Raw genomic sequence first — 22338 nt, forward strand, 5'->3', positions numbered from 1 at the left:
GGACCCCTTATGTAGCTCCATAAGTGTACTGCTTCATCAAGGAGACCCCTGTGACTTACTGTGGATGCTCAACACACACTCTAAGAAGCCCCTGAGTCTAATGATGGGACAAAATATGCATCCAGTAAGAGAGAATGGGTATTTGCTGATGAATAGCATTACAGAAGTGTCACAACACCATATTTTGAAATCTCTTGTTCAAATACACTTTACTATTAGAACTGACAACAAAAATCATCATCGATTACTGTGTTTCACAAAACATACCCATTCTTCCTCGCACTGCACACAGAAACGCTGCTAAAGCACCAGCTTCCTGTTCGCTCTGGGGGGAAAAGACATTTTAGTTTGCAAGGAGACCACAAGAATATGACTTATTTTTATGCGAGCTGGTACTGGGTGCACACAATTACGTGGCGAGGACTTCCACAGATCTTCAACTGCCACATCCGTTGCTTTTCTTGACAGCCAATTTTTATGATTTCTCACAAGGATCAAAAGCACAGTAGATCAAAGCATGGGACTGTTACAGTCACTTTGGAAAGAAATGTCTGCTTGCAACCATGTCAGCCTACACATCCCAGTTATTATAATTCCTTTTCTTCTCAGTAAGGGGACACATGCATAAGAGTAGATTTTTCTACGCTCAGTGTTCATTGCTTGTTTATCATCAATACAGGTTTAATCCCCTGCCAAGCACGCGACAGTTTAAGACCTGGGAATACCCAAAGTGGTGAACAGCTGCTTTGTTTTCAAGTGGGAAAACAGAAGAAAAAAAATATAACTGCTAGAGAGTTTGCACACAGAAGGGCTTTTAACGTACAAACTCATCTTCACAGTTAACACTATAAAAAGTCCAAGAGCTACACTGCAGTAGTGTTTTGACTGGCAGATACTGGTATTCACTCTTTATGACTTTGGGATGATTATGGACATGTTGGTTTTTTCAGTGCTACGAAACCACCATATGACACATAAACCAGCTTGCTACATACCTTAGAGTCAGATCGTGTAATCAAGACGAAGCTATTTAACCAACTGAACCCCCTCTCATATGCTACCCTCCAGAATCTCGTCCCACAAACAAGACTTTAAAGAGAAGCACCCTTCATCCAGTAGCAACTGCAGTTTTTGTGATCCTGAGAGCAGTTACCAATCGCAACTTGTAAAGATGACATTTTAAAACTGTTCATTAGAATGAATCTGCATCACGCAAAGAGTCACCAAAACAATTTTATTTCCAGTGTTTAAGTGGGTATGCACACAGGCATGATACAGGTTTGGATTCATTAGGTCTTCATGCAGAATTATATTCTCAATAAAAGAAACCAGTTCCATCCAGTATCCACTATCTACACGCCTATGTTACAACATTTATATCAAATCTGGTATCTGAAGAAAAGATACACATGTAATATGTACATTTAAGTTACTTATTTTACAGAAAGATTAAAAATTCAAGTCACATAAAACTCAAAATCTGTATTAAAATTGGAAATATAAAACTCCAATATTTACTGGAATGCCTAAGGAATGGAAGCTCTGTAGCCACCTGTGTTAACATTTGTAAAATGTAATGAAACTCGTTAACAGTAAAATGCATTCATTTGTTTGTAATAAGTTTCTCTAATTTAACAATATGGCACCCTAACAAACCAAATGAATTTATGATGAGGCACTTGTTAGTGACTAAACCAAAAGAACGATTTTTCTGCATACTAATGCCAGGCCAACTCTCAGTCAGAAAACCATGTATACACTACACAGCATGTTGCATCAGATGCTTTGTTCAACATTTGTATGCAGCCATCAAATATACTTTTTCTTAAAATATATATATAACTTTAACTTTAGTGTTCTTCTGGCTGTGGTAATGCACTGTGAAGACGTTCCACAGAGCATATTGATGAAACCAGCCCAAATGAAGGCTGCATAACAACAACAGTACAGGAAAATATATATATATATGTACACACACACATACACACAGTTACTGGGAAGTGTAACAGTAAGTTAATGAATTGCTGTAGTGGACATATCTCCCCATTTCAAAGATACTGGTAGAATCGAGATCTAACCACTTGGGTCCCAGACAGTTTATGAGGATGGGCATCAACTGCTGGGCTAAAGTTGTTTTTGTTCATATTCTGATAATTTTCACCATTTACCTGGTCTGGTGGCTGAAATGGTCCCGAAGGTGGTATTCTATTAATTAAAGTCAAGCTGCTGGAAGAACTGCCTTCATCTGCCTGCATCTCTGCAGATAAAGGCAGGTCTACCTTTGATACATCTGCTAAGCTAGTGTTCTCAAGTCTGGGCTTTCCAGTTTCACCCGTATTAAGGTCAGTTGTGCTAGTGCGTAAACGTTCCCGTGCAAGCCAGTCTGAGATCGAGAGGTCCTGCGCTGGACATTTTGGCTTCAACCGATTCACAGCTGAAAGCTCAGATTCTCTCTCTCTACTTTGACTTGGCTCTTGAGCTTTCCAAGCATTCAGGACACTTATTTCAGCGAAATCCCTCTGTCCTCCAAGCGTGTGCCTTCGCCTGATATTTTTTCTCTTTGCAGTCTCTGCAGAGTTAGCTTTTTGATTGCCAACTCCAAACATGTCATCTGCAGATGATTTGAGTCGCAGCTTTAACCTATCTGTAATTTTAAGTCTCCAGGTAGGTTCTTGTTTGTCAGCCTCACTTCTGACTGATGTAGCTAAACTGCTTGTCGATCTTCCTTTTTTCATTATGTCAAACATTTTGGTCACAGTAGGCAAGTCCTTCTCACTCTTTGCATCCCCTGAACCCTCACTGTCCGTTTTGTGCCGTGCAGACTTTCTCCTAGACAGTGTATCACATTCAATAAGTTTGTGCGAGCTAAAAAGTCTGCGACTCTCTAACTTTGGTGTTGAACTTCCCTCAGTACAACTTACTTCGCTTTCTTCAGAGTTCCTCCGACTGGTCTTTACCATTTCTGAAACCTTCCCCTTGGCCAGCCTTTCAGCAGCAGCACTGGTGGCAAAGACAGGGAAGTCACTTTCACTGTCTGTCTCCATAGGACGCCCTTCACTGATCAATTCACTTCTTTCATCATCAGCATCTTCTCCCTTGCTTTCTGTCACTGACTGCACCTCAGGGCTCAGCATACTGGCATCTAAACCAGTTAGATATATAGTAGATGAAGTAGTTGAATAATCTGAGGTGATGGAACTGACATCAGCTGCTAAAAACTCACTGTGTTTAATTTCAGGGCTGGCTACTTTTTTGCATGAGTATCTGTGCTGGGAAGCCTGGGAGGAAGTGCTAAGCATAGTGCCGGAGTCAGACACTGTCTCCTCAACCAGGGAAGAAGCTTGTGAAGTAGGCATTTTTGGGTTATTCTTCTGCATGGTTTGCAGACAGCTAACATTCGGTGATTTTGTACATTTGTCATGGTAAGGCAGTGAAGGTTCCTCTGACAGGATACTTTCTTTCTTTAATGTCTTCTTTTCGTCCTTTACAACATTCACATCTTTTTTACTGCTGTTCTCTTTTTCCTTCAGGACAAACATCCTCTGCTTTCTCCCTATATCTCTCTCTCTTTCATATTCCCCTTTAGCTATGTCCTCTTTTGTTGCGTCACCACGAGATTGTTCTGCAAGCTCCTTCTTGAAAAACACATTATCCAACTCATCCTCTGAGCTGCTTGGTTGTGGTTTCTCTTTTGTTTTTTTCCGCTTGCGACTAGCTGCTGCAAAAATGGAGGACACAAGCAGTTCCTTGCTATACTGATCCTTTCCAGAACCCCAAGAACCCTGGTTAAAAAAAAAGAAAGAAGAGGAGGCAGGGGGAGGGCATGGTTAGAAATCACAAAGAAATATTCTTTAGCCTGAGACTTTTAAAAAACATATCCCAAGCTTCAGAGCAGAAAAACTACCTTTATTCAGGAAATATTTCCATGCTCTTTCTGCAGTCTACACGACAATTATCAAGAAGTCAATTTTCATCCTGAGAATTCCGCTTTTTGCCTGAATCCCTTTACCTTGACAAAGACTAGTTTGTATATACAGCTATTTTGTTTTAGATTGGCTAATAAAGCAAGCTCCATTACAGCAAGACAACCTTTTCAAGATTGGTTTGCAACAGAAACGGGTCACAGATGAGGTCCCAAGAGTGTGGTTTCAGTCTGCCCTTTCAAGGTATCTTACCTAAGTGGAAAGGCTGATTTCTCAAACTATTTTTCATCTGATCTTTCATCTGATCTTTCATCTTTCAGACTGAGTTTTTAAACCATATTGATTTAATAGTACCAATACAAAAAAACCCTATACAAACCCCTGATTTAGGTGCAAGGTTAGGAAACTAACAGAAATAAACTTCTTCCTGCCTTTTGAGTAATCTGCTTGTAGAACTGCACAGAAGCAAAAATGGGACAAGCCAAATTATTCCATTTTATTAGCTACACTGACATTACCACCTAGCCACCTCAAAGCTATGCACCCTTTGTGCTTACTGCCCCACTGCCACCTTTAAAAGAAGTGGGAGGTTTGGGGCAGGTACCACCCTGTGTTTGACTGCTGACCAGTGTGGTTTGCACACTGCAGGGTTCAAGAAAAGAACACAGCAATGATATCTACTGAAAAGGGCAGTTGCTCACATCGGAGACCTTTAACATAGTGGGAGTGAAATTTGACATCTGTCTGGGGCTCAACAAAAGCCGCTTAGGTGTCAGCTACCTGATCTTAAGTCCATGTTCAGACATCTAGCCTGCCTCTCTGACCTGAGGAAAGCAGACCAGCAGTGATGGGCTATGCTCAAAAAGTCTTTGAAATCCCAATCACTTGTTACTACGCTGTACTTCCGAGAGGGAGAGGAAAAGCCGGGGGAAGAGCTATTATCATCATGGTAACGGTTTTAACAAAACAACTGGGACATCATTACTGAAAGGACCATCTAGTGATTCCAGAGGTGGAGGGTGCCTAGGTAAGAGAATAAGCTTAAGGACAAAGCGAAAGCTAATGCACACTAGTCATCATCCAACTACTCAGCTGTTGTCCAAGAAGATACTTCTCTGCTCCATAAGCTCAGAATCACAGCCCCCACGCAACAGTGAACTGTCGCAAGATGCCTACTACTGTAGCATAAATGCACTGACCATACAAAGCAAAGCACTGAACAGATACAGTGCATTTAATATTTCTACTCAAATAACTTTTTCTTGGTGCAAATTTCATTCCTATTCACTATCTCCTCAGAAATTAAAGAGGTGCTGGCAATGGTGAAAGCTACCACTGTATGACTTCATATGCCAAGGTCAAACAGCCACACAAAAACACAGTGGTTATATCAACCATGACAGCCTCACTGAAGATGCAGTAATTAGGTTATGTGAACGTGGACAGGGAAGAGTTGGGAGAAACTTCTACTCAACCAACAGTAACAGAAGTAGTCATGGTTAACCAGAACCTCCTCCCGCATGACAGAGAATATCCTGCGTACTTGATGCAGAGCTCAGAGATCAGGACAGGGTAGGCAGAAGACACACAGTAAGTCTTGCTGAGAGCCCCCAGGAAAAGAAGCATCTGAGAAGCCTGCATGATAACTACTTACAGCAACTGCCTGGCCTCCTGCACAATGACTGCCTAGAGGCAGCGTGGACAAAGAGCCTTCTGGACAGCAGGTAACAGGTCTGAATCGCTGCGCCAACAGACAAGCGCCAATCCAAAACTGACTGGCAACGGACCACTGGACATTGGGGCCTACCATTTTTCATGTGACCACAGCAATTCTTCTCACTACTCAAATGGCATTCTTGCATTAGCTACTCTCCCCATAAAGGATGGGTGAGCTCTGCGCATTTTTTTCCATGGGTTGGGAACAGGTACATGTCCTTCTCACCAAGAAGGGTATCAAGCACTGCAGCCAGCTGGAGCTCCACCTGAAACATGTCTTGCTGCAAGCAGGGCTGGCTGAGCCGTAATCAGGCTCCTGGCCCAGGCAATCTGCATGCTCTGCACTGCTGCTCGCAGGCCCATGACTGCGGCCTGACTGATGCTGTTGCTCTCTGCCACTCACAGGTGGCGGTCAGTGAGAGGCAACCTGCAAACAGTGTGCTGTCCTGGCACAGGCAGTGTGACACGGTGTCCTGAATGTTGGGCTTTTTTGAGGCAGTGACTGAGCCACCAAGTGTCTTCACAAAGTAGCTGGGCTGGCATCTCAACAACAAACCAGGAGCACGCATTAAGTCCTGCTCTCAGCTCAAAGGGGGGCATCAGTGAGAACCCCAGAATGCACACCAGCATAAACCGGTATCAGGCGCTCACAGCTGACTGAGGTCAGCTGCATACCACACCAGTGCTAAAGACATCCAGTGTTAACAACTATTGAAAAACAGCCTAAGAGACTGAAGGTTTTGTCCATGGGTCACACGAGAACTCTAGCATTAAAATGAGGACAGAACTACTGCCCATGTTCCAGCCTTATTCCCCCCATCTACTAGGCTGTCTTCCCAAGCAGAGCAATACTTCCTAGGGAGATTTTGCACAGCAACCTTTAACCACAACCTTTGGCTTCCTGTAAGAGGAGGAGCTATTACCTTCCGAGGAAGAAAAAGCTAAATTCTACATATACTTTTCTCAGTAAAATAGGGAAACACAAATACTGTCTGGGAGTAAGTAGTATGCCAACAATAACAGGGAACATACTATATACATTTACCTCCACTAAATCAGATGCAAAAAGGAGGTAAGTGTTCACAGTTACAAAAGTTTGGAACAAAGCTGTTCATGCGTGCAGCTGACTGCTTTGGCAGATGCAGCTAACTTGCAAACAAGTGACACTGTTCCAATGTAACACTGAAATTATCTGATGAGAAAACAGTATTACCACTTATTAAAAAAATTCTACACAAGCTCTGTAGTACATCTGCATATAAGGATTTTGATAAAGCAAGCAAATATTTAACAGATTTCAGAAGCTTATAACTACATTTCACAAAATGATTTACCTTAGATTTTGCTGAGTCACTAGTAGCTGAATCTGTGGAAAAATTAAAAAACAAACAAGTCTGCTCAGTTCTGTGCATTTTTTTCATTGTTTCTACAGACAATGCTGGACTTATGGAAAAAGACAAGCACAGAACAAAATGTGAAGCAAATAAAAACCAGAACAGAGTGAATAGTCAGAGCTCACAAAGATGCAAGCTGCACCACAGAAAGCCACCGCCATGAAAGGATGCTGTGAATTGTAGGCAGAATCAGCTCAATGATAGGAATGGCAAAGGAGCCCTGTTCTTCTAAATAAAACACAAAAATACTAATGTTTATTCGATGTTTTAAGTATACAGCCCCTGTAAAACCGCAGCTGAGACACCTTTTCAGGATTGTACTGGGTACTCTCCTGAGATTCAGGATACCAAAGCAAAATTGAATGTCTTAGTACTGTTGGCTGCCCTAGGTACAAATCATGGTTCATGTAGTCATATTCTTTTTGTGAGGTTTTAAAGGAATTAAGTAATATTTTGTGTGTAAAACCCCAATTACACATCTCTCTCCACCTCTGACTACGTATAGTTGAAATTTTACTTTTAAATCTGCTAGATTTCAACAGCTACCAGTTTTGTACTTTTCTGTAACAAGCGCTATTATGAAATGAAAAATGGACACCATAGTTTTACTGTCTCGCAAAACCCAAGATCATACAATTATAAAGGGGGTAGGAAGGGGCTAGCACAGTGACTAAAAAATATGAACTTGGATGTGTTCCCACTTTAGGGACTTTCTCCCTAGGAAGAAAGAGCTGAGCCCCCTGCCACACCCCTTTTTGACACATGGCTAATGCTTTATGACTAGAAAGACTGGTAGACCATACCATGCTATTTCTCCTCAGGGTCTGCTTCAGAGATAACAAGAAACAGCAGAAAAACTTTTAAAAAGTAGCATTGATCTGTTTAAAATACTCTTAAAAGAAAATTTACAGGACAGATCAACTTTTTTTTTTTCCATTTACAAGAAACGGGGGTTTCTGCAGACAAGGCAGCTACAGTGTGGGCAACAGTCCTCCTTCTTCCTACAGTTCCAGCTGTCCATCAGTGACATCACAGAATCCACTAATGACATCACCGTGTGATAGACTCCTCCCACTTCGCCTGTTCCAACATCAGTATAAAGTGACTGTTTCAGTAAGTGCTGAACAACCCTTTGAAAACTGAAACAAAAGCTAGAGACGAAGGGATAACATTTGTGGGATACAACATGCTGGGTTAGTGCAATAGTATAGTGAAGGGAGGGGGAAGAAGTCACCAAAAAAGAGCCTGCAATGCTTGTCCTTAGCCACAAAAGAGGATGGCATTTATAAACAGAAGGAAATCAGCTTTAGTATAGACATACTGCAACATACTTAAAGTGTCCATCACTTGACAAGAAAACATAACTCAATTTTTGCATTCCTAATGCTCAGAGGGAACAATATTAGAACACCACTGAATATCAGTCTTTCTGCCATCACAACAAACCACTTTACAGCAGCATATCTGCTTCACCTCACGATGATGATTGCATGGGTTACTGTGAATAAATAAAATAGTATGTGCAAGCCTCATCTTTTAATGATTATATTTCTGTTAGACGTTTTCAAAATTATGTCATGCGTGATTATCAACAATTCAAGTCTTTAAGAAGTGTTAATGATCTTTTGGAAAAGAGAAAAACAGTTTATTAGTAAAAGCAAATAGGAAGAGAGAGTTACAGTGAGTTAACAGAGTAGGTTATTCTAGCCTATGGACTAACACTGTCCGGCAAGAGTTACCTGATACGTCTCCAGGAGATACTCCCGTTCTTCCAATGTTGGTGAGTAAATGATCTATGTTTGGCACTGGCTGAGATTCTACAGTGTTTTCCTCCTGAACTGTTGTCTATAGTTAATAAACAAAGATCTCTTCATCATCGTTTCACAAATAGTTTATTACGATTCAACAGCATTTAGAATATTGCATTATTCACCTGAGCACGCGCTTTCCTCACATTTTCTTATTTTCCCATTTTGCTCTATACTTTCAAAACAAATGCATGGCTTTTTTTTTTTCCCTTTTTAAAAAAAAATCATTACCGCAAGGACTGGAGAGCTAAAAAGGTGCTTCTGAAGAGCAAACCATAGTGATGTAATAAGAAGTATACACTTTCTAAGGCAGCAGAAGCAGATTCTAAACTAAGATAAACCAAGAGAACCAAAAATATTTATGACACAATACTTACAAGAGGTTCTTCAGCATCATCTTCTGTGAAAAACCAGTCATGCTACAATTTAAAATAAAAAAGGTGAAAACCCCACAGGAAACAAAACCCAGATGTGGACAATCAAACATGGACATTACTAAAAACTATCCTGGAGTTCGAAGGACAAATACCAGACCCAAACTGGCCCAATAAAAGAAAAGCTGGTCGATCTGTGTATGATCTTATTTTTTAAATAATGAAATGCATCCACTTACTTTTTGGATGAGTGTTTCTACAATTTTATATTGGTCTGGCATGTGCGTAACCATGTGTGTCATGTTATCATCAGAAGTCCTCACGAGTGTTGGACCAAATACTATTGCCAGGTTTCTTGGCTCCATCTAAGAAATGAAATATTTCCACATCATGCATTTATAATGAGAAAATACAATAACATGGGCTAAGTACGTTAATGTAACACTATTAATATCTGAGAACCTTTTTAAATAATAAAGGTTTTTAAAAACACATTACTGACTCAGGTAGGATGTTACACTACACTAAAACTTTTCCATACACAGCTGCTATAAGTGCATCCTACATTTCTACAATATAGAATTCAACCTTCCTTAACCAATTGCAAGTAAATAGCTCCACAAGCACAGAAAACTCAAGAACTCGGGTATATTCTTTACATTTTCAGGGTGGGTTTTTTTTTTCTTTCTTCTTCCCATACAGACTTTTTTTGCTTAGAAACACTGATGTTTTAAGAATTTTTGCTTTATACAAAGGCATTGGTAGTTCTCAGGTTTGTTTTTTTTTTTTTCCCTGAAAATGTTTACGTGACCTATGAAAAATTTAAGCTGGTAATCAACTCTTGTATTATGTCTACTGACAGAGCTCATTCAATTTGCAGCTACTTTGGAGGAGGTGGCAGCAACCAACATCATAGACCCAAAACATCGATTCATGAGACAGACCCAGAGGTATTCGATCATGTCACAACATTAATCATCCACTTAATTTACTTTTAATTTTACATCTCTGACAAGTAATTCCAAGAAACCAGCGGCAGTAGAACACTTACCTTCCATTTTTGCTTATTTCTCTGACTTATAGTTTACTGTTGTGACATAGAACAGACCAATAATATATAGGAAGCAAGGTCCTTGTGCTTACCACAAGGAAGTTGCAAACATCGTAACACTAGCCCCTAATGCTGCCTTTGACAAGTCATACAATTATGATATCACCTCACTCATCTAGCCTTATAGGAATATTAACGTTATTTAAACAATGTTTATACAACACACCAAACCCATAAAACTATAACTAAAGGTTTAATTTTGGCATTGCACTTAAAAATAACATTTACTATCAATTCCTTATAAATTCAGCTATAATTCCACTGAGAGTTGTAATTTATTAAATGTTCTCATGTAAAAACACACACGTATTTTTCTTTCATATTTAACTAGAATGTATTATTTGCAGAACTGATGTTGGAACCTACCATGTTCATTCGAACTGGAAATTTTCTGACCTTTTAAATTATTTCAGATTGGCCATAGGCTCCTCTATTTAGCAATCACATAAATTTTTTTTCCTGTACCTTGCACATTGGTAGCCAAGGAACAAGCCACCACATTACGTGCCCTGAGGTAAGCATCCATAAGCACACCCATATTGTGCACAGCTTTGTATTCAGCTACCCCTCCCTGAGAGGTAAAAAAGGGGATACTATTATTTGCATTTACTGTAGGATTATAGCATGCACAGAAGCACTTAATGCAACTAACTCTTCCCCACGCCATGAAAATGACAAAAAGCTATTTTTAGTGGTGGACTAAGACCCTGTAGTGGTGAACCACCATCCTTTACATCATGAATTTTCTTTCTTAGAACCAGTCAAGCCAGCATCTACAGGGCCACCAAATATTCAAGTAATTACAGCAAGTCCTAGTCTTAAAGCTACTCAAGCAGCCAGGAAGCCAGACTTCACACAAAGCTGGTGCGACAGCCTCTGTCAACAGGCTCATTCAGGCCGCAGACACACACTTGCGCCCTGCCTAGACATACCCTCTTATTGGTATCACGATGGGATTATATGAAATTTACAGATTTGGGATAAATTTAAGATATAAGCAGTTATCCCCATGAGAATTAATACCAGGTGCATATTTTGCAGAAGTCCTAGTCTGATCCAAAAATCTTCTCACCATAGCAAAGGTCTTAATTTTATCTCTGGTAATAAATTATCACCTTAATAGAAACAATCCTGCACAAGAACTGTACTTAATAATGAAACAAATGAAAATACATTATACTTTTGTTTCTGGTACCTTGTTCTTTTCTGAGTTCTCTGCTACTGTCTTCAGGTGTGCAGAAAGAAACTTGAGAGTCTCATAATGATGTTCAGGTAAATCATGAATCTGAAACAAACAATCATTATTCAGAACATTAAACATTTAATGCTAATTTTGTAGTGCACCTACAACACACCTGATTTCAGCTTACCAGTCTCTTCAGTGTTTTCAGACGTTCAACAGGATCTTCTTTTCTATTGGCATCTATAAAATCTGCATATTTGTCTGTTAAAAAAAAGTAGAAATTAATCATACATATATATATATATAAACTCATATATATAGGTATACAAGCTATATATATATCTCTACACACCCTCACCCCCACAACCTCCCTGTGAATAAAAGTTTATATCTTTTTATAGAGAGATATATATATATGAATGACCTTTGGAAGTCAAATTTGTCCATGATGTTGTATATAATATAAGATGGTAGTGGGGAAAAAAACCCAGCTGTAATAGACTATTGCAACAGTGAAATGGCAAATTTTACTCAGGTTTTCTTTTTTTTCAAATTCACAATTCCTTCACCAGCACAGAAATTCTATTTACAGCTCTCATTCTCAAGCTCTATGATCACCACAACTCCCTGCTCTTTAAGGAAGAAAGAGAGCATTTATTACAGAGTTAGAATGATTCCAACTGGATATTCTCTCAAATCACCTGAAAGATATAAGACAACTGTTCAACAGCAATTCCTAAAGACAAAATAATAACGTAATAACGTAAACAACTTACCATTGGTAAAAAGAGGTTCTGGGAGCTTTCTGAAGAAGGATTTCAGCAAGCTGCTGATCACATTCAAGTCACGCCATTTCTATACATTTAGAAGAAAAGGACAGACATGCTTTATATTTCTATAATCACAACACAAACAAGTTTTGGGGAGTTCAACCTGGAAACAGCATGATCGAAGACTTACATCATCATGAACATCAATGTCAGTCATTCCCTTGTTGAGCTCTTCTTGCATACTTGAGATGGCAGCATTATTTCCAGGAACTCTGTAAATACCTGTGTATTCAAGACCTCTTTCTTCAACCAGTTTGCAGCATATATCAACAATCAGCGGAATATACTGAAGAAGAACAGTAATATACACATTTTAAAGTAATTAACACAAAGTATTTTAAAATCACAGTGGAAAGAAAAATTGTTCTTCCATACTTTGTTGGTATGAGCTGGTGGGCAGTCATCTAGTCTAACACCAAATGTTCCTACAGCAGATGGCTTCTTTTCAAATGTCTTCCTCATAATGCTTGGAATGCCTTTTCTCCACGTTCCCTTGTCTTTTGGTGGGCTTGTCTCATCTTTTTGTTGTTAGCATCATGCAAACAAGGAAATAAGAAGTAGTAGACCATTTAAGTCACAAAACCTACTTTGAATACAGGTAACGGTTTTGCAAAGATCAAGTGACACCCTACGGTATTTTTACCTCTTTAACTGGCCTGGCTTCCCACAATAACTCAGTAAACATTAGGCTGTCTTAAACATATCTTCTTTTACTCTTCTGTGATTCAAGACATACATTTGAACATACAACCCCAGATTTAGAAAAGCAAGTAGCTGAATGGTACTGTGGAATTTCATCATTCTAAGTCTAAAAGGTACATAAATTGTACTTTAAAAATTAAAATCTACATTTAGTAAAGCATAAGTCTCTACTGAACACAGTGCTGCACAAAATACCTATGAAACTATACAGCCATGCTCACGCTTGTGCAGACCTACTCACTCTTTCAAAAATTACCACATTTTAGTCACTCCTAAATCATTCCAAACAGGACTCAAATACTTAGAAGTATTATCTATCAAAAAATCCAGTAATAAAAAGTTCAGCTGCTCTGTTTACCTCTCCTACACAATTCACGTAGCAAATTACAATTCCCATTTGTCCTGTACTGCAAGTTGCCTAACACAATAGTACTTCCTTCTTATTCAAGTATTTCTGGAAATATTCTTTCAGCAGATTTGACATTTACTTAACATATGCAATTTAGTTACATAATCTGTAGCATAGCAGGAGTGAAGGGACATTTGTTGGTAACATAAAACAATTCACTCACAGCTTGAATTCGAGACTGAACCGTTCAAAAGTGGTTGATCAAAACTGATTGTTCAGCCAGTTGCCTGAATCTGTATGCAACATCCTTACAAGCACATTATACCATACGTTTACACATTCTGAACAAAAAGCAGCTCGTGACATTATTTGATGGCGTTCAGTTACTGATTTAAGTTTGCAGTGCCAGCTCATGAGACCTGTTTAGAACCCAGCAGGTATTACATTTTGCTCTGGAAAAAAGGTAACAGATTCACTCCTGTATTTTAAAGATTAAAACAAGCAGAAAAAAACCTTCTCCTCTACTTCTACTTCAGTGAAAATCTTTGGTTTCTTAACAGCATATTTAAAATATGAATTTACCTTGTTATTTCCAAGTCAGCTGGAGACAAAAGTATGAATTACACACAAAATTATTTCCAAAGCTTGGTAAAATTTGGTCACAAGAAGTGTAACACCTGTATTTTAATATTCTTAACGCTACATGGAGCTGCAGGAAAAAAAGACCAAAACCCTCCTGAGAGAGGACTAGAATAAAAAGCTTTGGGGATCTGAGAAAAGCTGAAGTATGTCTAAGGTAATATTTCAATGAAATAGTTACAAGAAATGAATTATTAGAGCTGCAGCTCAGAAAAAAACTGGTTAATACCTGGTTTGCATCTGTATATTCATGAGTTCGAAAAACCTGAGAAAAGCACCTCAATGGCCTCACACTGGGGCTCTAAGGAACTAAAGAAACACACAAAACATACAGACCTTTTGTGAGAAGCTTCCTTTCAGACTCATCCTTAGGAGAATGTGGACTATGGGTCCTCTGTTCTGCTTTAGTTCCAAGCAGAGTCTGTCTGATACTTAGGCTCTGGCGAGGTGTTTTGGGAGATGGTTCTGTTTTGCCACTGGAAGAACTGAAACAAGATGTATTACTTCAGTAAAAAGGAGCGAGATAAGACGACTACGAAAACTACTGGCAGCATGTAATTCACCTACCTCATCATTGTACTGTATTCTTTAATCCTTCGACTAATTAGATCTCTACTAGTGACACCAGTATCCTATAAAACAAATTGAGATCTACTTTATAATTTTATAAAATACAACAAATATTTTTTTACTCTAAGAATACGATTAACTCTTCCTTTCAACAGACCACACATTAAAAATATTTCAATACAGTTAAAAAAATTCTAACAGGCAGTCCTTGAGGACAGTAAGGACAGAACATTTAAAAACCATGAGGAAAACTAAAGTGAGCAATTACAAATCAAATGCTGCTATTTAGACTGTTTTTTCAAAATGATACAATCTGATTAAATCCTGTTAAACTGAAAGTAAGTTTAAATAGAAAACATGCAAGTCAACACACCCTACTACTATGAAAAATCCAATCCTATGTGTACACAGTACATATATATCTAATTACTACTACACGTATAGCTGAAACAGCCATGAATACAGATGTGCTTTTTTCCATCTGCCTAGTAATGTTTATTAATCCATTTTCCTACGGATAATTATTTCAAATCTGAGCTCATGTGCACAACCACAGACATGAATATATTCCTCTGTTGCTCATCACTAAAATGAAAATGCACTGCGAATAATATTGGGACAGAATTTGCTATGTCATATAAAATAGCGTATGTTTGCCTTTTGTAGTTAGCATTAACATTTAATTCATAGAACATCAACACTTAATCACAGAAACAAGCATCTTTCAAAGTTTCACTTTGTAACTACTGAGAAACTCATCACACTATACCACTGCACGCACCACTCTGCAACACAAGTCTGAAGACAGAACACACTGGTTCTAATACTGAAATTACATTTTACAAAAGACTAGGGATTTTTGACAGATCAGTTTAATATAAAGTGTATATTTAGTCAAATCAGCAACAGCCTTCATTTATTTCAAAAGTCTGCTCTCTCATAATGAGTACGTCAGGCTTTTTACAACTCAATTTATTCTGTTACCTTGCCCTTCACCTCATTTTCTTGTATGTTCCTGTGCACATTTTGGTCTATTGTTTAATGGCAAATTATTTCTTTTCTTGAAATATTAATTACAAGAAAACACAATCAATTTTTCATCAAAAGAACTATGGCTTCTACATTATATATTATAAAATTACCTCATCATTTAAGTTGCTGTTGTCTTGTATTGCTTTAATCCATGCTAACATATTATCTCTGTCCTCAGCTTGAAACAGATACTCGCAGTCTGATGTGGTGAGTCTAAATACATTTTTCCTCTTGGTTTCACAGTATGAGATGTCTATCAAACAGGCATTGATGCTTATAGGTTGTTCTTCTTCAGATGGGGTCACTTGCTCCTTTTTATCCTTGTATAAATAAAGCGAATGACCTCGAAGAACAACATACAACTGCTTCCATGGCCGAATGCTCCCACCAACTCGCTGAAAAACATCAACTGGTAAGTTAGCTTGCTTATTTGTTGCAATTAGTTTCTGGATTAAAATAAATATACCTCCAGAAGTTTTAAAGAGAAAGACTAACCACCTACTTATACTGTTGTTAAGAATGGCCTGTGGAAAGACTACACAAAAAGTACACTAATTACAACCCATTAAAGGAGTGAACTGCTTGATAACCTGCCCGCCCTGATCACCCATCAAGCATGCATTCATGTATGACAGCAGCAAGAAACAGAATGTGACTAGAATTTGCAGAAGCATTAATACAAATATAGTGAGAAATATTTAGTGGATTCTTGCCCACACCTTTTACACTCCATTCAAGTCAGACACATTGACACAACACTGTACAGCAATTCCAGACTCCCAGTTTTCCTTAAGCATTAGTCTATACTTATGCAGAAGGTTGATCTGAACTCAACTCCACAAATTCACAAAAAATACAGCTTTTTTTTCAAACTACAACTATCAAGGGACTGATTCTTACCACTTAATTAGTCATTAGACATTAGTTTACTTCACTGATGCTTTGAAAATAAAATTAGAATCACAGAATCACAGATCGGAAAAGACCTTTAAGATGATCAAGTCCAACCATAAACCTAGCACTGCCAAGTCCACCACTATACCATGTCCCTAAGCACCACATCCAAGTGTCTTTTAAACACTTCCAGGGATTGCGACCCAACCACTTCCCTGGGCAGCCTACTGCAGTTCATGATAGCCCTTTCAGAGAAGATATTTTTTGTAATATCCAATCTAAACCTCCCTTGGTGCAACTTGAGGCCATTTCCTCTCATCCTATCAGTTCAGAAGTTCAGAAGACAGTTCAGAAAGCAGTCTGTAAAAGAAGCTGAGGAATTCACAGAAGTCAGTGTTGTAACAGGTCTAAAATTTTGTCAGTCTTATTGATGCCCATACACCAAAAATTATAATTAAAAAAGCAAAACAGGAAGGCTTTAAGTTTCTTATCTTAGATTTCCACCAGCTTATATTTGTGTTACATTAATAAAAAACCAAACATGGCAGGTACCTTTCCCTTGTCTGTAACAAGCTGACGAAAATGGAGCCATCCTTCCTTGGAGGCATCACCAAAGACCTCCGAAGAAGAATCTTTTCGGGAACCAGAGTCTTCAGAAGATTTCTGGCTCTCTGGGACCTGAAGAAAACATCACAGAAAGAGCCCCACAGTGTACTTCTAAATACATTTCTGAACAATCCCTACATTCTACACGTTTCTCTTTTTAAAAGCTGACACCTCATTCAGCAAAAAGCCCCACAGAATATCCCCCTGGGAAAATACAATTTCTAAAGTTTCCATACAACAACAGTGACCTTACACAACCCAAGAATACTTTAAGAAACTGCAGGAGTCTTAGACTCTCATTAGTAAGTTTTTACAAAAGCATGCCATGGATATGCTTTGCTTACAGAAGCTGAGGAAAATGAAAAAAATCAAGGACCATGCGGTGAGCCTACAAAAAAAGGGACCATGTTTACTTATGTGATGCATACAGCACCAACTGGGGAAAAACATTAGAATAAATTCAAATATCCAAATCAATCAAAATTAAGAACAATTTGATGAGTAACGATTCCAATAAACTTCACATCTGTGTTTCACACACCACTCTGTATAACTGAGTTGTATAAGACATACAACTTGTCACAGCAGGATGTGTAATTCTTAGGAGTTGTTACATACATATATACCTACCTTTATCCCCTTTAAACTACATACATGCTTAATGGATCTGTTGGGAGAAAAACAAATGTTAAAATGAGATTTTATACACTTTAAAAAACAGATCTCCAAATTAACTGATATTTTTCATAAACTTACGCTTTTCCTTCTTCTCTGTAGTCATCCAGTCCTTCATCATATGACTTTGATCTCTCAGTTTTTGCAGCAGGCTGGCTATCCAGGACACTAGGCCGGATAGATTCTACAGACAAATAGAATTTTTTGAGTATGTAAGAATCTGAATCACATTTTTGCAGTTTACTACAAGCAATGAAGAGTTCACAATTTTCACTCCTGTTCTCCAGAGTGTAAAAGGAAAAATTTGTGCGAGAAAGAAAGAAAAAAAAAAAAAAAAAGAAATCAGCACTCACCATGATCATGTGAAAGCTGTCGCCGAATTAAAGGGATTGGAGATGTGGGACTGGGAGGAACAGTTGTTACAGCTGGTGCTTGAGAAGCAGATGCGGAAATAACAGCAGAAGCAGGAATGTGTGCAATATCATGGTCAATACTAGGACTAGTCGGTTCATCTAAAAAGGTAACATGTCATATATTAACATATTAAATGCATTATTCAAATGCTCAAACAAAATAGCTGCCTGAGCTTCTCATTATTGGGCTATCAGATGAAGTATCTTAAACATTAAGTCTTTCAAACAAACATAAGGGTCCAATTAATTCACACTGCAAAACATATTTTTCTGGTTTTTGTTTAAGAAAGAGGACCCTGATTCATTTCCTAAGAATGTTAGTTGTACATTAGAGATTAGGGCAAAGAACATCATACCCAACTATAGATTTTACTGTGAGTGAATGAAACAGGAATTATTTGCTAAACTATTGTAATATTATTTTCAAGTAGACCTTTTTTGTTTACGTGCATAAGTGAAACACACGCTTATTACATCACTAAGTCTAAACTCAAGAGACAGATAAGGACAATTTCCTACAATAAAATAAGGGCATTCAGACTACTGAAAATCAACTGGTTTAAATGAGCGTTCAAATAATAAAGCCAAGTTACAAGCAAACAAAAAAGCATTTTAAACAGGTTTCCAGCATCCAAAGAACCAACCCCTCCATCCTCCATACATTAAAATGAAAAAAGCAAGTACTCATGTTTTTAGAAGTTGGCACTACTACATACCAATTAGTTCTTCCACTAATTGTTCATACAAACGATTGCATGCCATACATGCCCAGCACCTCACAGTCTCAATAGCCACAAGGGTCATCATGAAAGATTCCAAAAAGCTTTAAGTATTTCTAGTATTTAACATGTTTCTTACAAGACGGAAGAAGCCAAAAGATGCATTTTCAATCATTCTATGAAAAGAGCCGTAACATCTTCCAGAACACATTACTAGGACTAGAAAAATAATTCTACTTCTTGCTCTGGTAGAAGAGGGAATGGGGGATTGGGGGGGGGGGGGGGCGAAATCAAGTCACGAGCAGGGGCTGAACTGTACTGCCATGATGAATATGAATGTATTCTAGGTGCTAAGAATTGTAATATGCAGAGCTACTGAAAAGCCTATTGAAATCAATGAACACTCACAGACAGAGGTTTATTCTTTGCTTTGTGCAAACACAACTGCGTGTGCTCCATTGTGCTTTTCCAACAGTCGCTAACAGTTCTGTTAAGGCAGCACTTGCATCATCAAAATTTGGCAATGTAAATTTAAAACAAAACAGCCCTCTAAATTGTCTGGAGTGGAAAATAAAATAATTTTTGAAGTTATATGTTAAAAAAATACCCCCCAAAAAACCTAGCTGCGAACTAGAAACATTAATAAAAAGGAAAAGCAAAAGAATTCACAGCAAACGTGAATTTCAATTGAAAAAATTTCAAAGTTTTACCTTCCCCCACAGTGACAAATTAGAAGCATTCACAGACCTCTTCTCTACAGCAACTAGGTGATAGGAAAAACCTCATGACACTTCCATTTCAAAACTGTGAAAGGTCACTGCCCTATTGCCTTTTCTCATTTACTCAGCTTCCCTGCAGCAAAGCCGGAGAGAAGCACACTAACATTGACTAAAGAATATAACCACTCACTGAACAATTAATTAGTTTATAGCATGCAAACTGGAAATGCTCAGCTTTAAATTACTTATGTAACAGACTCAAAATGTCACAGTCTCTACTCCCAAAAGTTACAAAAATGCTAGTGCTTGAAATAAATCTGTGCAAGCTGTGAATACGAAAGTGTTAGGCGCCACTATGCAATTTTGCACAACGCTTAATTAAATCCAAGAATTCAGCTGAGGAAAAAGAGTTTCTAAGTCCTTGAAAGCAACAATAATTATTCAAATTATTATTACTTCACAGTGGATCTAATCCCCAGATGAATCAAAATTAAAGTGGTTTTAGAAATAGGGAAGCTTTAAAGAAATTGCAAATGACACTGGTAGAGGAGGGAAATAACTCTGTTCAACCCCTGAAGAGGTTGAAGGTCAGCTAATGGCAAGCTTTTACATAATGTAAAGTGATTATAGAGCAAACCATGACGTACACTGTATGAGTTACTGCCTACTGAGTTAATGCACTGGCAAACTCCACCACTGCCCTCCAATAAAAAACAAAAACCAAACTATATATAATGTCTTGTATTTTTTACTTTCCTCTTTGATGCTTGCAGTATTTGTCTCCCTCTTCTGTTGTCTTGATTAATTGATGTATTTGCAGCTCAAACCTCCTCGCAGAGCATGCAAAAGGATGTGCTCAGCTCACCAATGAATGAAAGCAACTGTGCCTGAAAGGTGGTGAACCGTACAGAAAACACAAGCCAGAGGAGAAGCCACACAAAATAATTCTCTCTGTCTGTTATCTCACAGATGACTGTGTCCCTTTAAATATCTGTAACAAAAAGGTCAGACTCTGGGACTACTTAAAGTTTTACTTTTCATTTGAGAAAAGGATACAAATAGTTTGTTCTGCACTATTGTCTAGGAAGCAACCCAAGAGAGACGCCATCAGAAAATGGGCCAGCATGGTGACAGAGCATCTCTGTCAAAGGGGAAGTTGCCGCTTTTCACCTCTGTGTGAACGTGAGCATGGAACTGGTCAACAGTTGCAACTAGTGATTTTCACGAAGAGCTGTTCAATGAAAAAACATTTATAGGAGGCAGGACACTGAAAACTTGTAACAAACAGGCAACACAGCTCCAACTACAGTTAACTTGCATTAACTGATTTGCCAGCTAAAGCAGAGAGAAATTGATGTATCAAAGTACATTTGTATTGCAGTGCAGCTGGAGATCAGGGACCTACAAAGAGAGGGAGCATCTGTACACAATCTAAGTGACCTGGAACAATATTAACTTTCTGACTCTGCAAAGACATAAATTTACACTGAATGGGCTCAGAGGCAGAACTAGGAGATTTCAAAACAGGATTACATGGGTGAGAAAGCATGACAAAGACGATGTACTATCTTTACTCCGTGGATGAGGAACAAAGGAGCAAGTATTAACCAATTTTCCAAAGAGTCAAAGGAATGAACACACACAAAAAAAAGTCACAGAAAAAACCCCCCACAGATCTATATCATACCCTACTATGCTGCATACAATTTTATCATTATTAATATAATATTTAATGTCTTTGTTTATACCTGAATCTCCTGGAACAGTCCTTCAGGATTACACACAAAGGTTTGAAAGTAACAATCTGAACACCTGAACACAGAAGGGGGCACATTTTGAGAACCTTAAATATAATTCAAATGAATCACAGGATTATTCAGGGAGTGAGCCTCGGAAGGTCCCCATGCCTAACCTCCTCCTCAGAGCAGGGTTAGCGCTGAATCCAGACCACACTGCTCAGGGCTTTTGTCCAACAAGTGCCAAATAGAGAGGAATGATCTCTTCTCTCAATGTCTTGTCTGTGCTCTTATTGATGCAGACCAGTATGGTGTTAAGTCTTCATCACCATCAAGGTGCTGGTACCACTGCAGGATGTTAGCTTATTCCAGGAGCAGGACTTAGCATTTTTCCTTGAATTCCAAGAGGTTCCTATCAGACCATCCCTCTAGGCTTCTGAATACACTTTTATGTGTATTGACTGTACACCCTTAGTTTGGTGTTGTCTGCAAACTTGATGAGCATATTCCATCTCCTCTCTAGGTCATGCATTTCATTGGGTCGGAGGGACATGTATGGGTTGAGCTGCACTAAAGCTATCTTAAGATGAGTTCCCTGCTTATTCAAGTTGGTTATGATTGTGGATTTTGTTTAGTTGGTTTGTTGGGTTTGGGGATTTTTTTGTTTGTTGGTTTGGTTCTATTTATTTATTTTTTTTAAGGAAATGGTTGACTGAATCATAACATATAAAAACAGAGAGCAAATCAATGGATTAACTTTAGTCCAGAAAGGCTAACCATCAGGGATGCTTGGGCTATATCATTAACAGAGAAAGGTGATTTCTCCCACCAACCCCTGGGGATGCAGGTTGCTGGATCTTTCTTTGCTGGTAATAGAAAGTGACTGGAAAAAAACAGCTTCCCAAGGCTAAAGCCGTCTTTCATATGTATTCCCCTTTGGACAGG

At 38.4% G+C, this 22338-nt stretch overlaps 1 protein-coding gene across 4 annotated transcripts in view; it reads right to left on the minus strand.

Annotated features, from left to right (window-relative positions):
• Window positions 1-1220: 1220 nt before the first annotated feature.
• Window positions 1221-22338, minus strand: part of ARHGAP21 (Rho GTPase activating protein 21) — a 127018-nt gene continuing 105900 nt past the window's right edge. For all 4 annotated transcript variants that reach the window (XM_064444792.1, XM_064444793.1, XM_064444794.1 and 1 more), the window contains 17 exons: window positions 18160-18318; window positions 17888-17990; window positions 17762-17798; window positions 17078-17203; window positions 15742-16026; window positions 14597-14661; window positions 14366-14514; window positions 12715-12857; window positions 12470-12625; window positions 12286-12364; window positions 11697-11770; window positions 11522-11611; window positions 9455-9580; window positions 9219-9260; window positions 8773-8878; window positions 6974-7005; window positions 1221-3782 (listed from right to left, as the gene is read on the minus strand). In XM_064444792.1, coding sequence (XP_064300862.1) covers window positions 2049-3782; window positions 6974-7005; window positions 8773-8878; window positions 9219-9260; window positions 9455-9580; window positions 11522-11611; window positions 11697-11770; window positions 12286-12364; window positions 12470-12625; window positions 12715-12857; window positions 14366-14514; window positions 14597-14661; window positions 15742-16026; window positions 17078-17203; window positions 17762-17798; window positions 17888-17990; window positions 18160-18318 — 3506 coding nt within the window. In that variant the 3' untranslated portion in view covers window positions 1221-2048. The remainder of the gene's footprint in view (window positions 3783-6973; window positions 7006-8772; window positions 8879-9218; window positions 9261-9454; window positions 9581-11521; window positions 11612-11696; window positions 11771-12285; window positions 12365-12469; window positions 12626-12714; window positions 12858-14365; window positions 14515-14596; window positions 14662-15741; window positions 16027-17077; window positions 17204-17761; window positions 17799-17887; window positions 17991-18159; window positions 18319-22338) is intronic.

This window comes from Phalacrocorax carbo, chromosome 2 (genome assembly GCF_963921805.1).
Source record: "Phalacrocorax carbo chromosome 2, bPhaCar2.1, whole genome shotgun sequence".
Classification (NCBI taxonomy): Eukaryota; Metazoa; Chordata; class Aves; order Suliformes; family Phalacrocoracidae; genus Phalacrocorax; species Phalacrocorax carbo.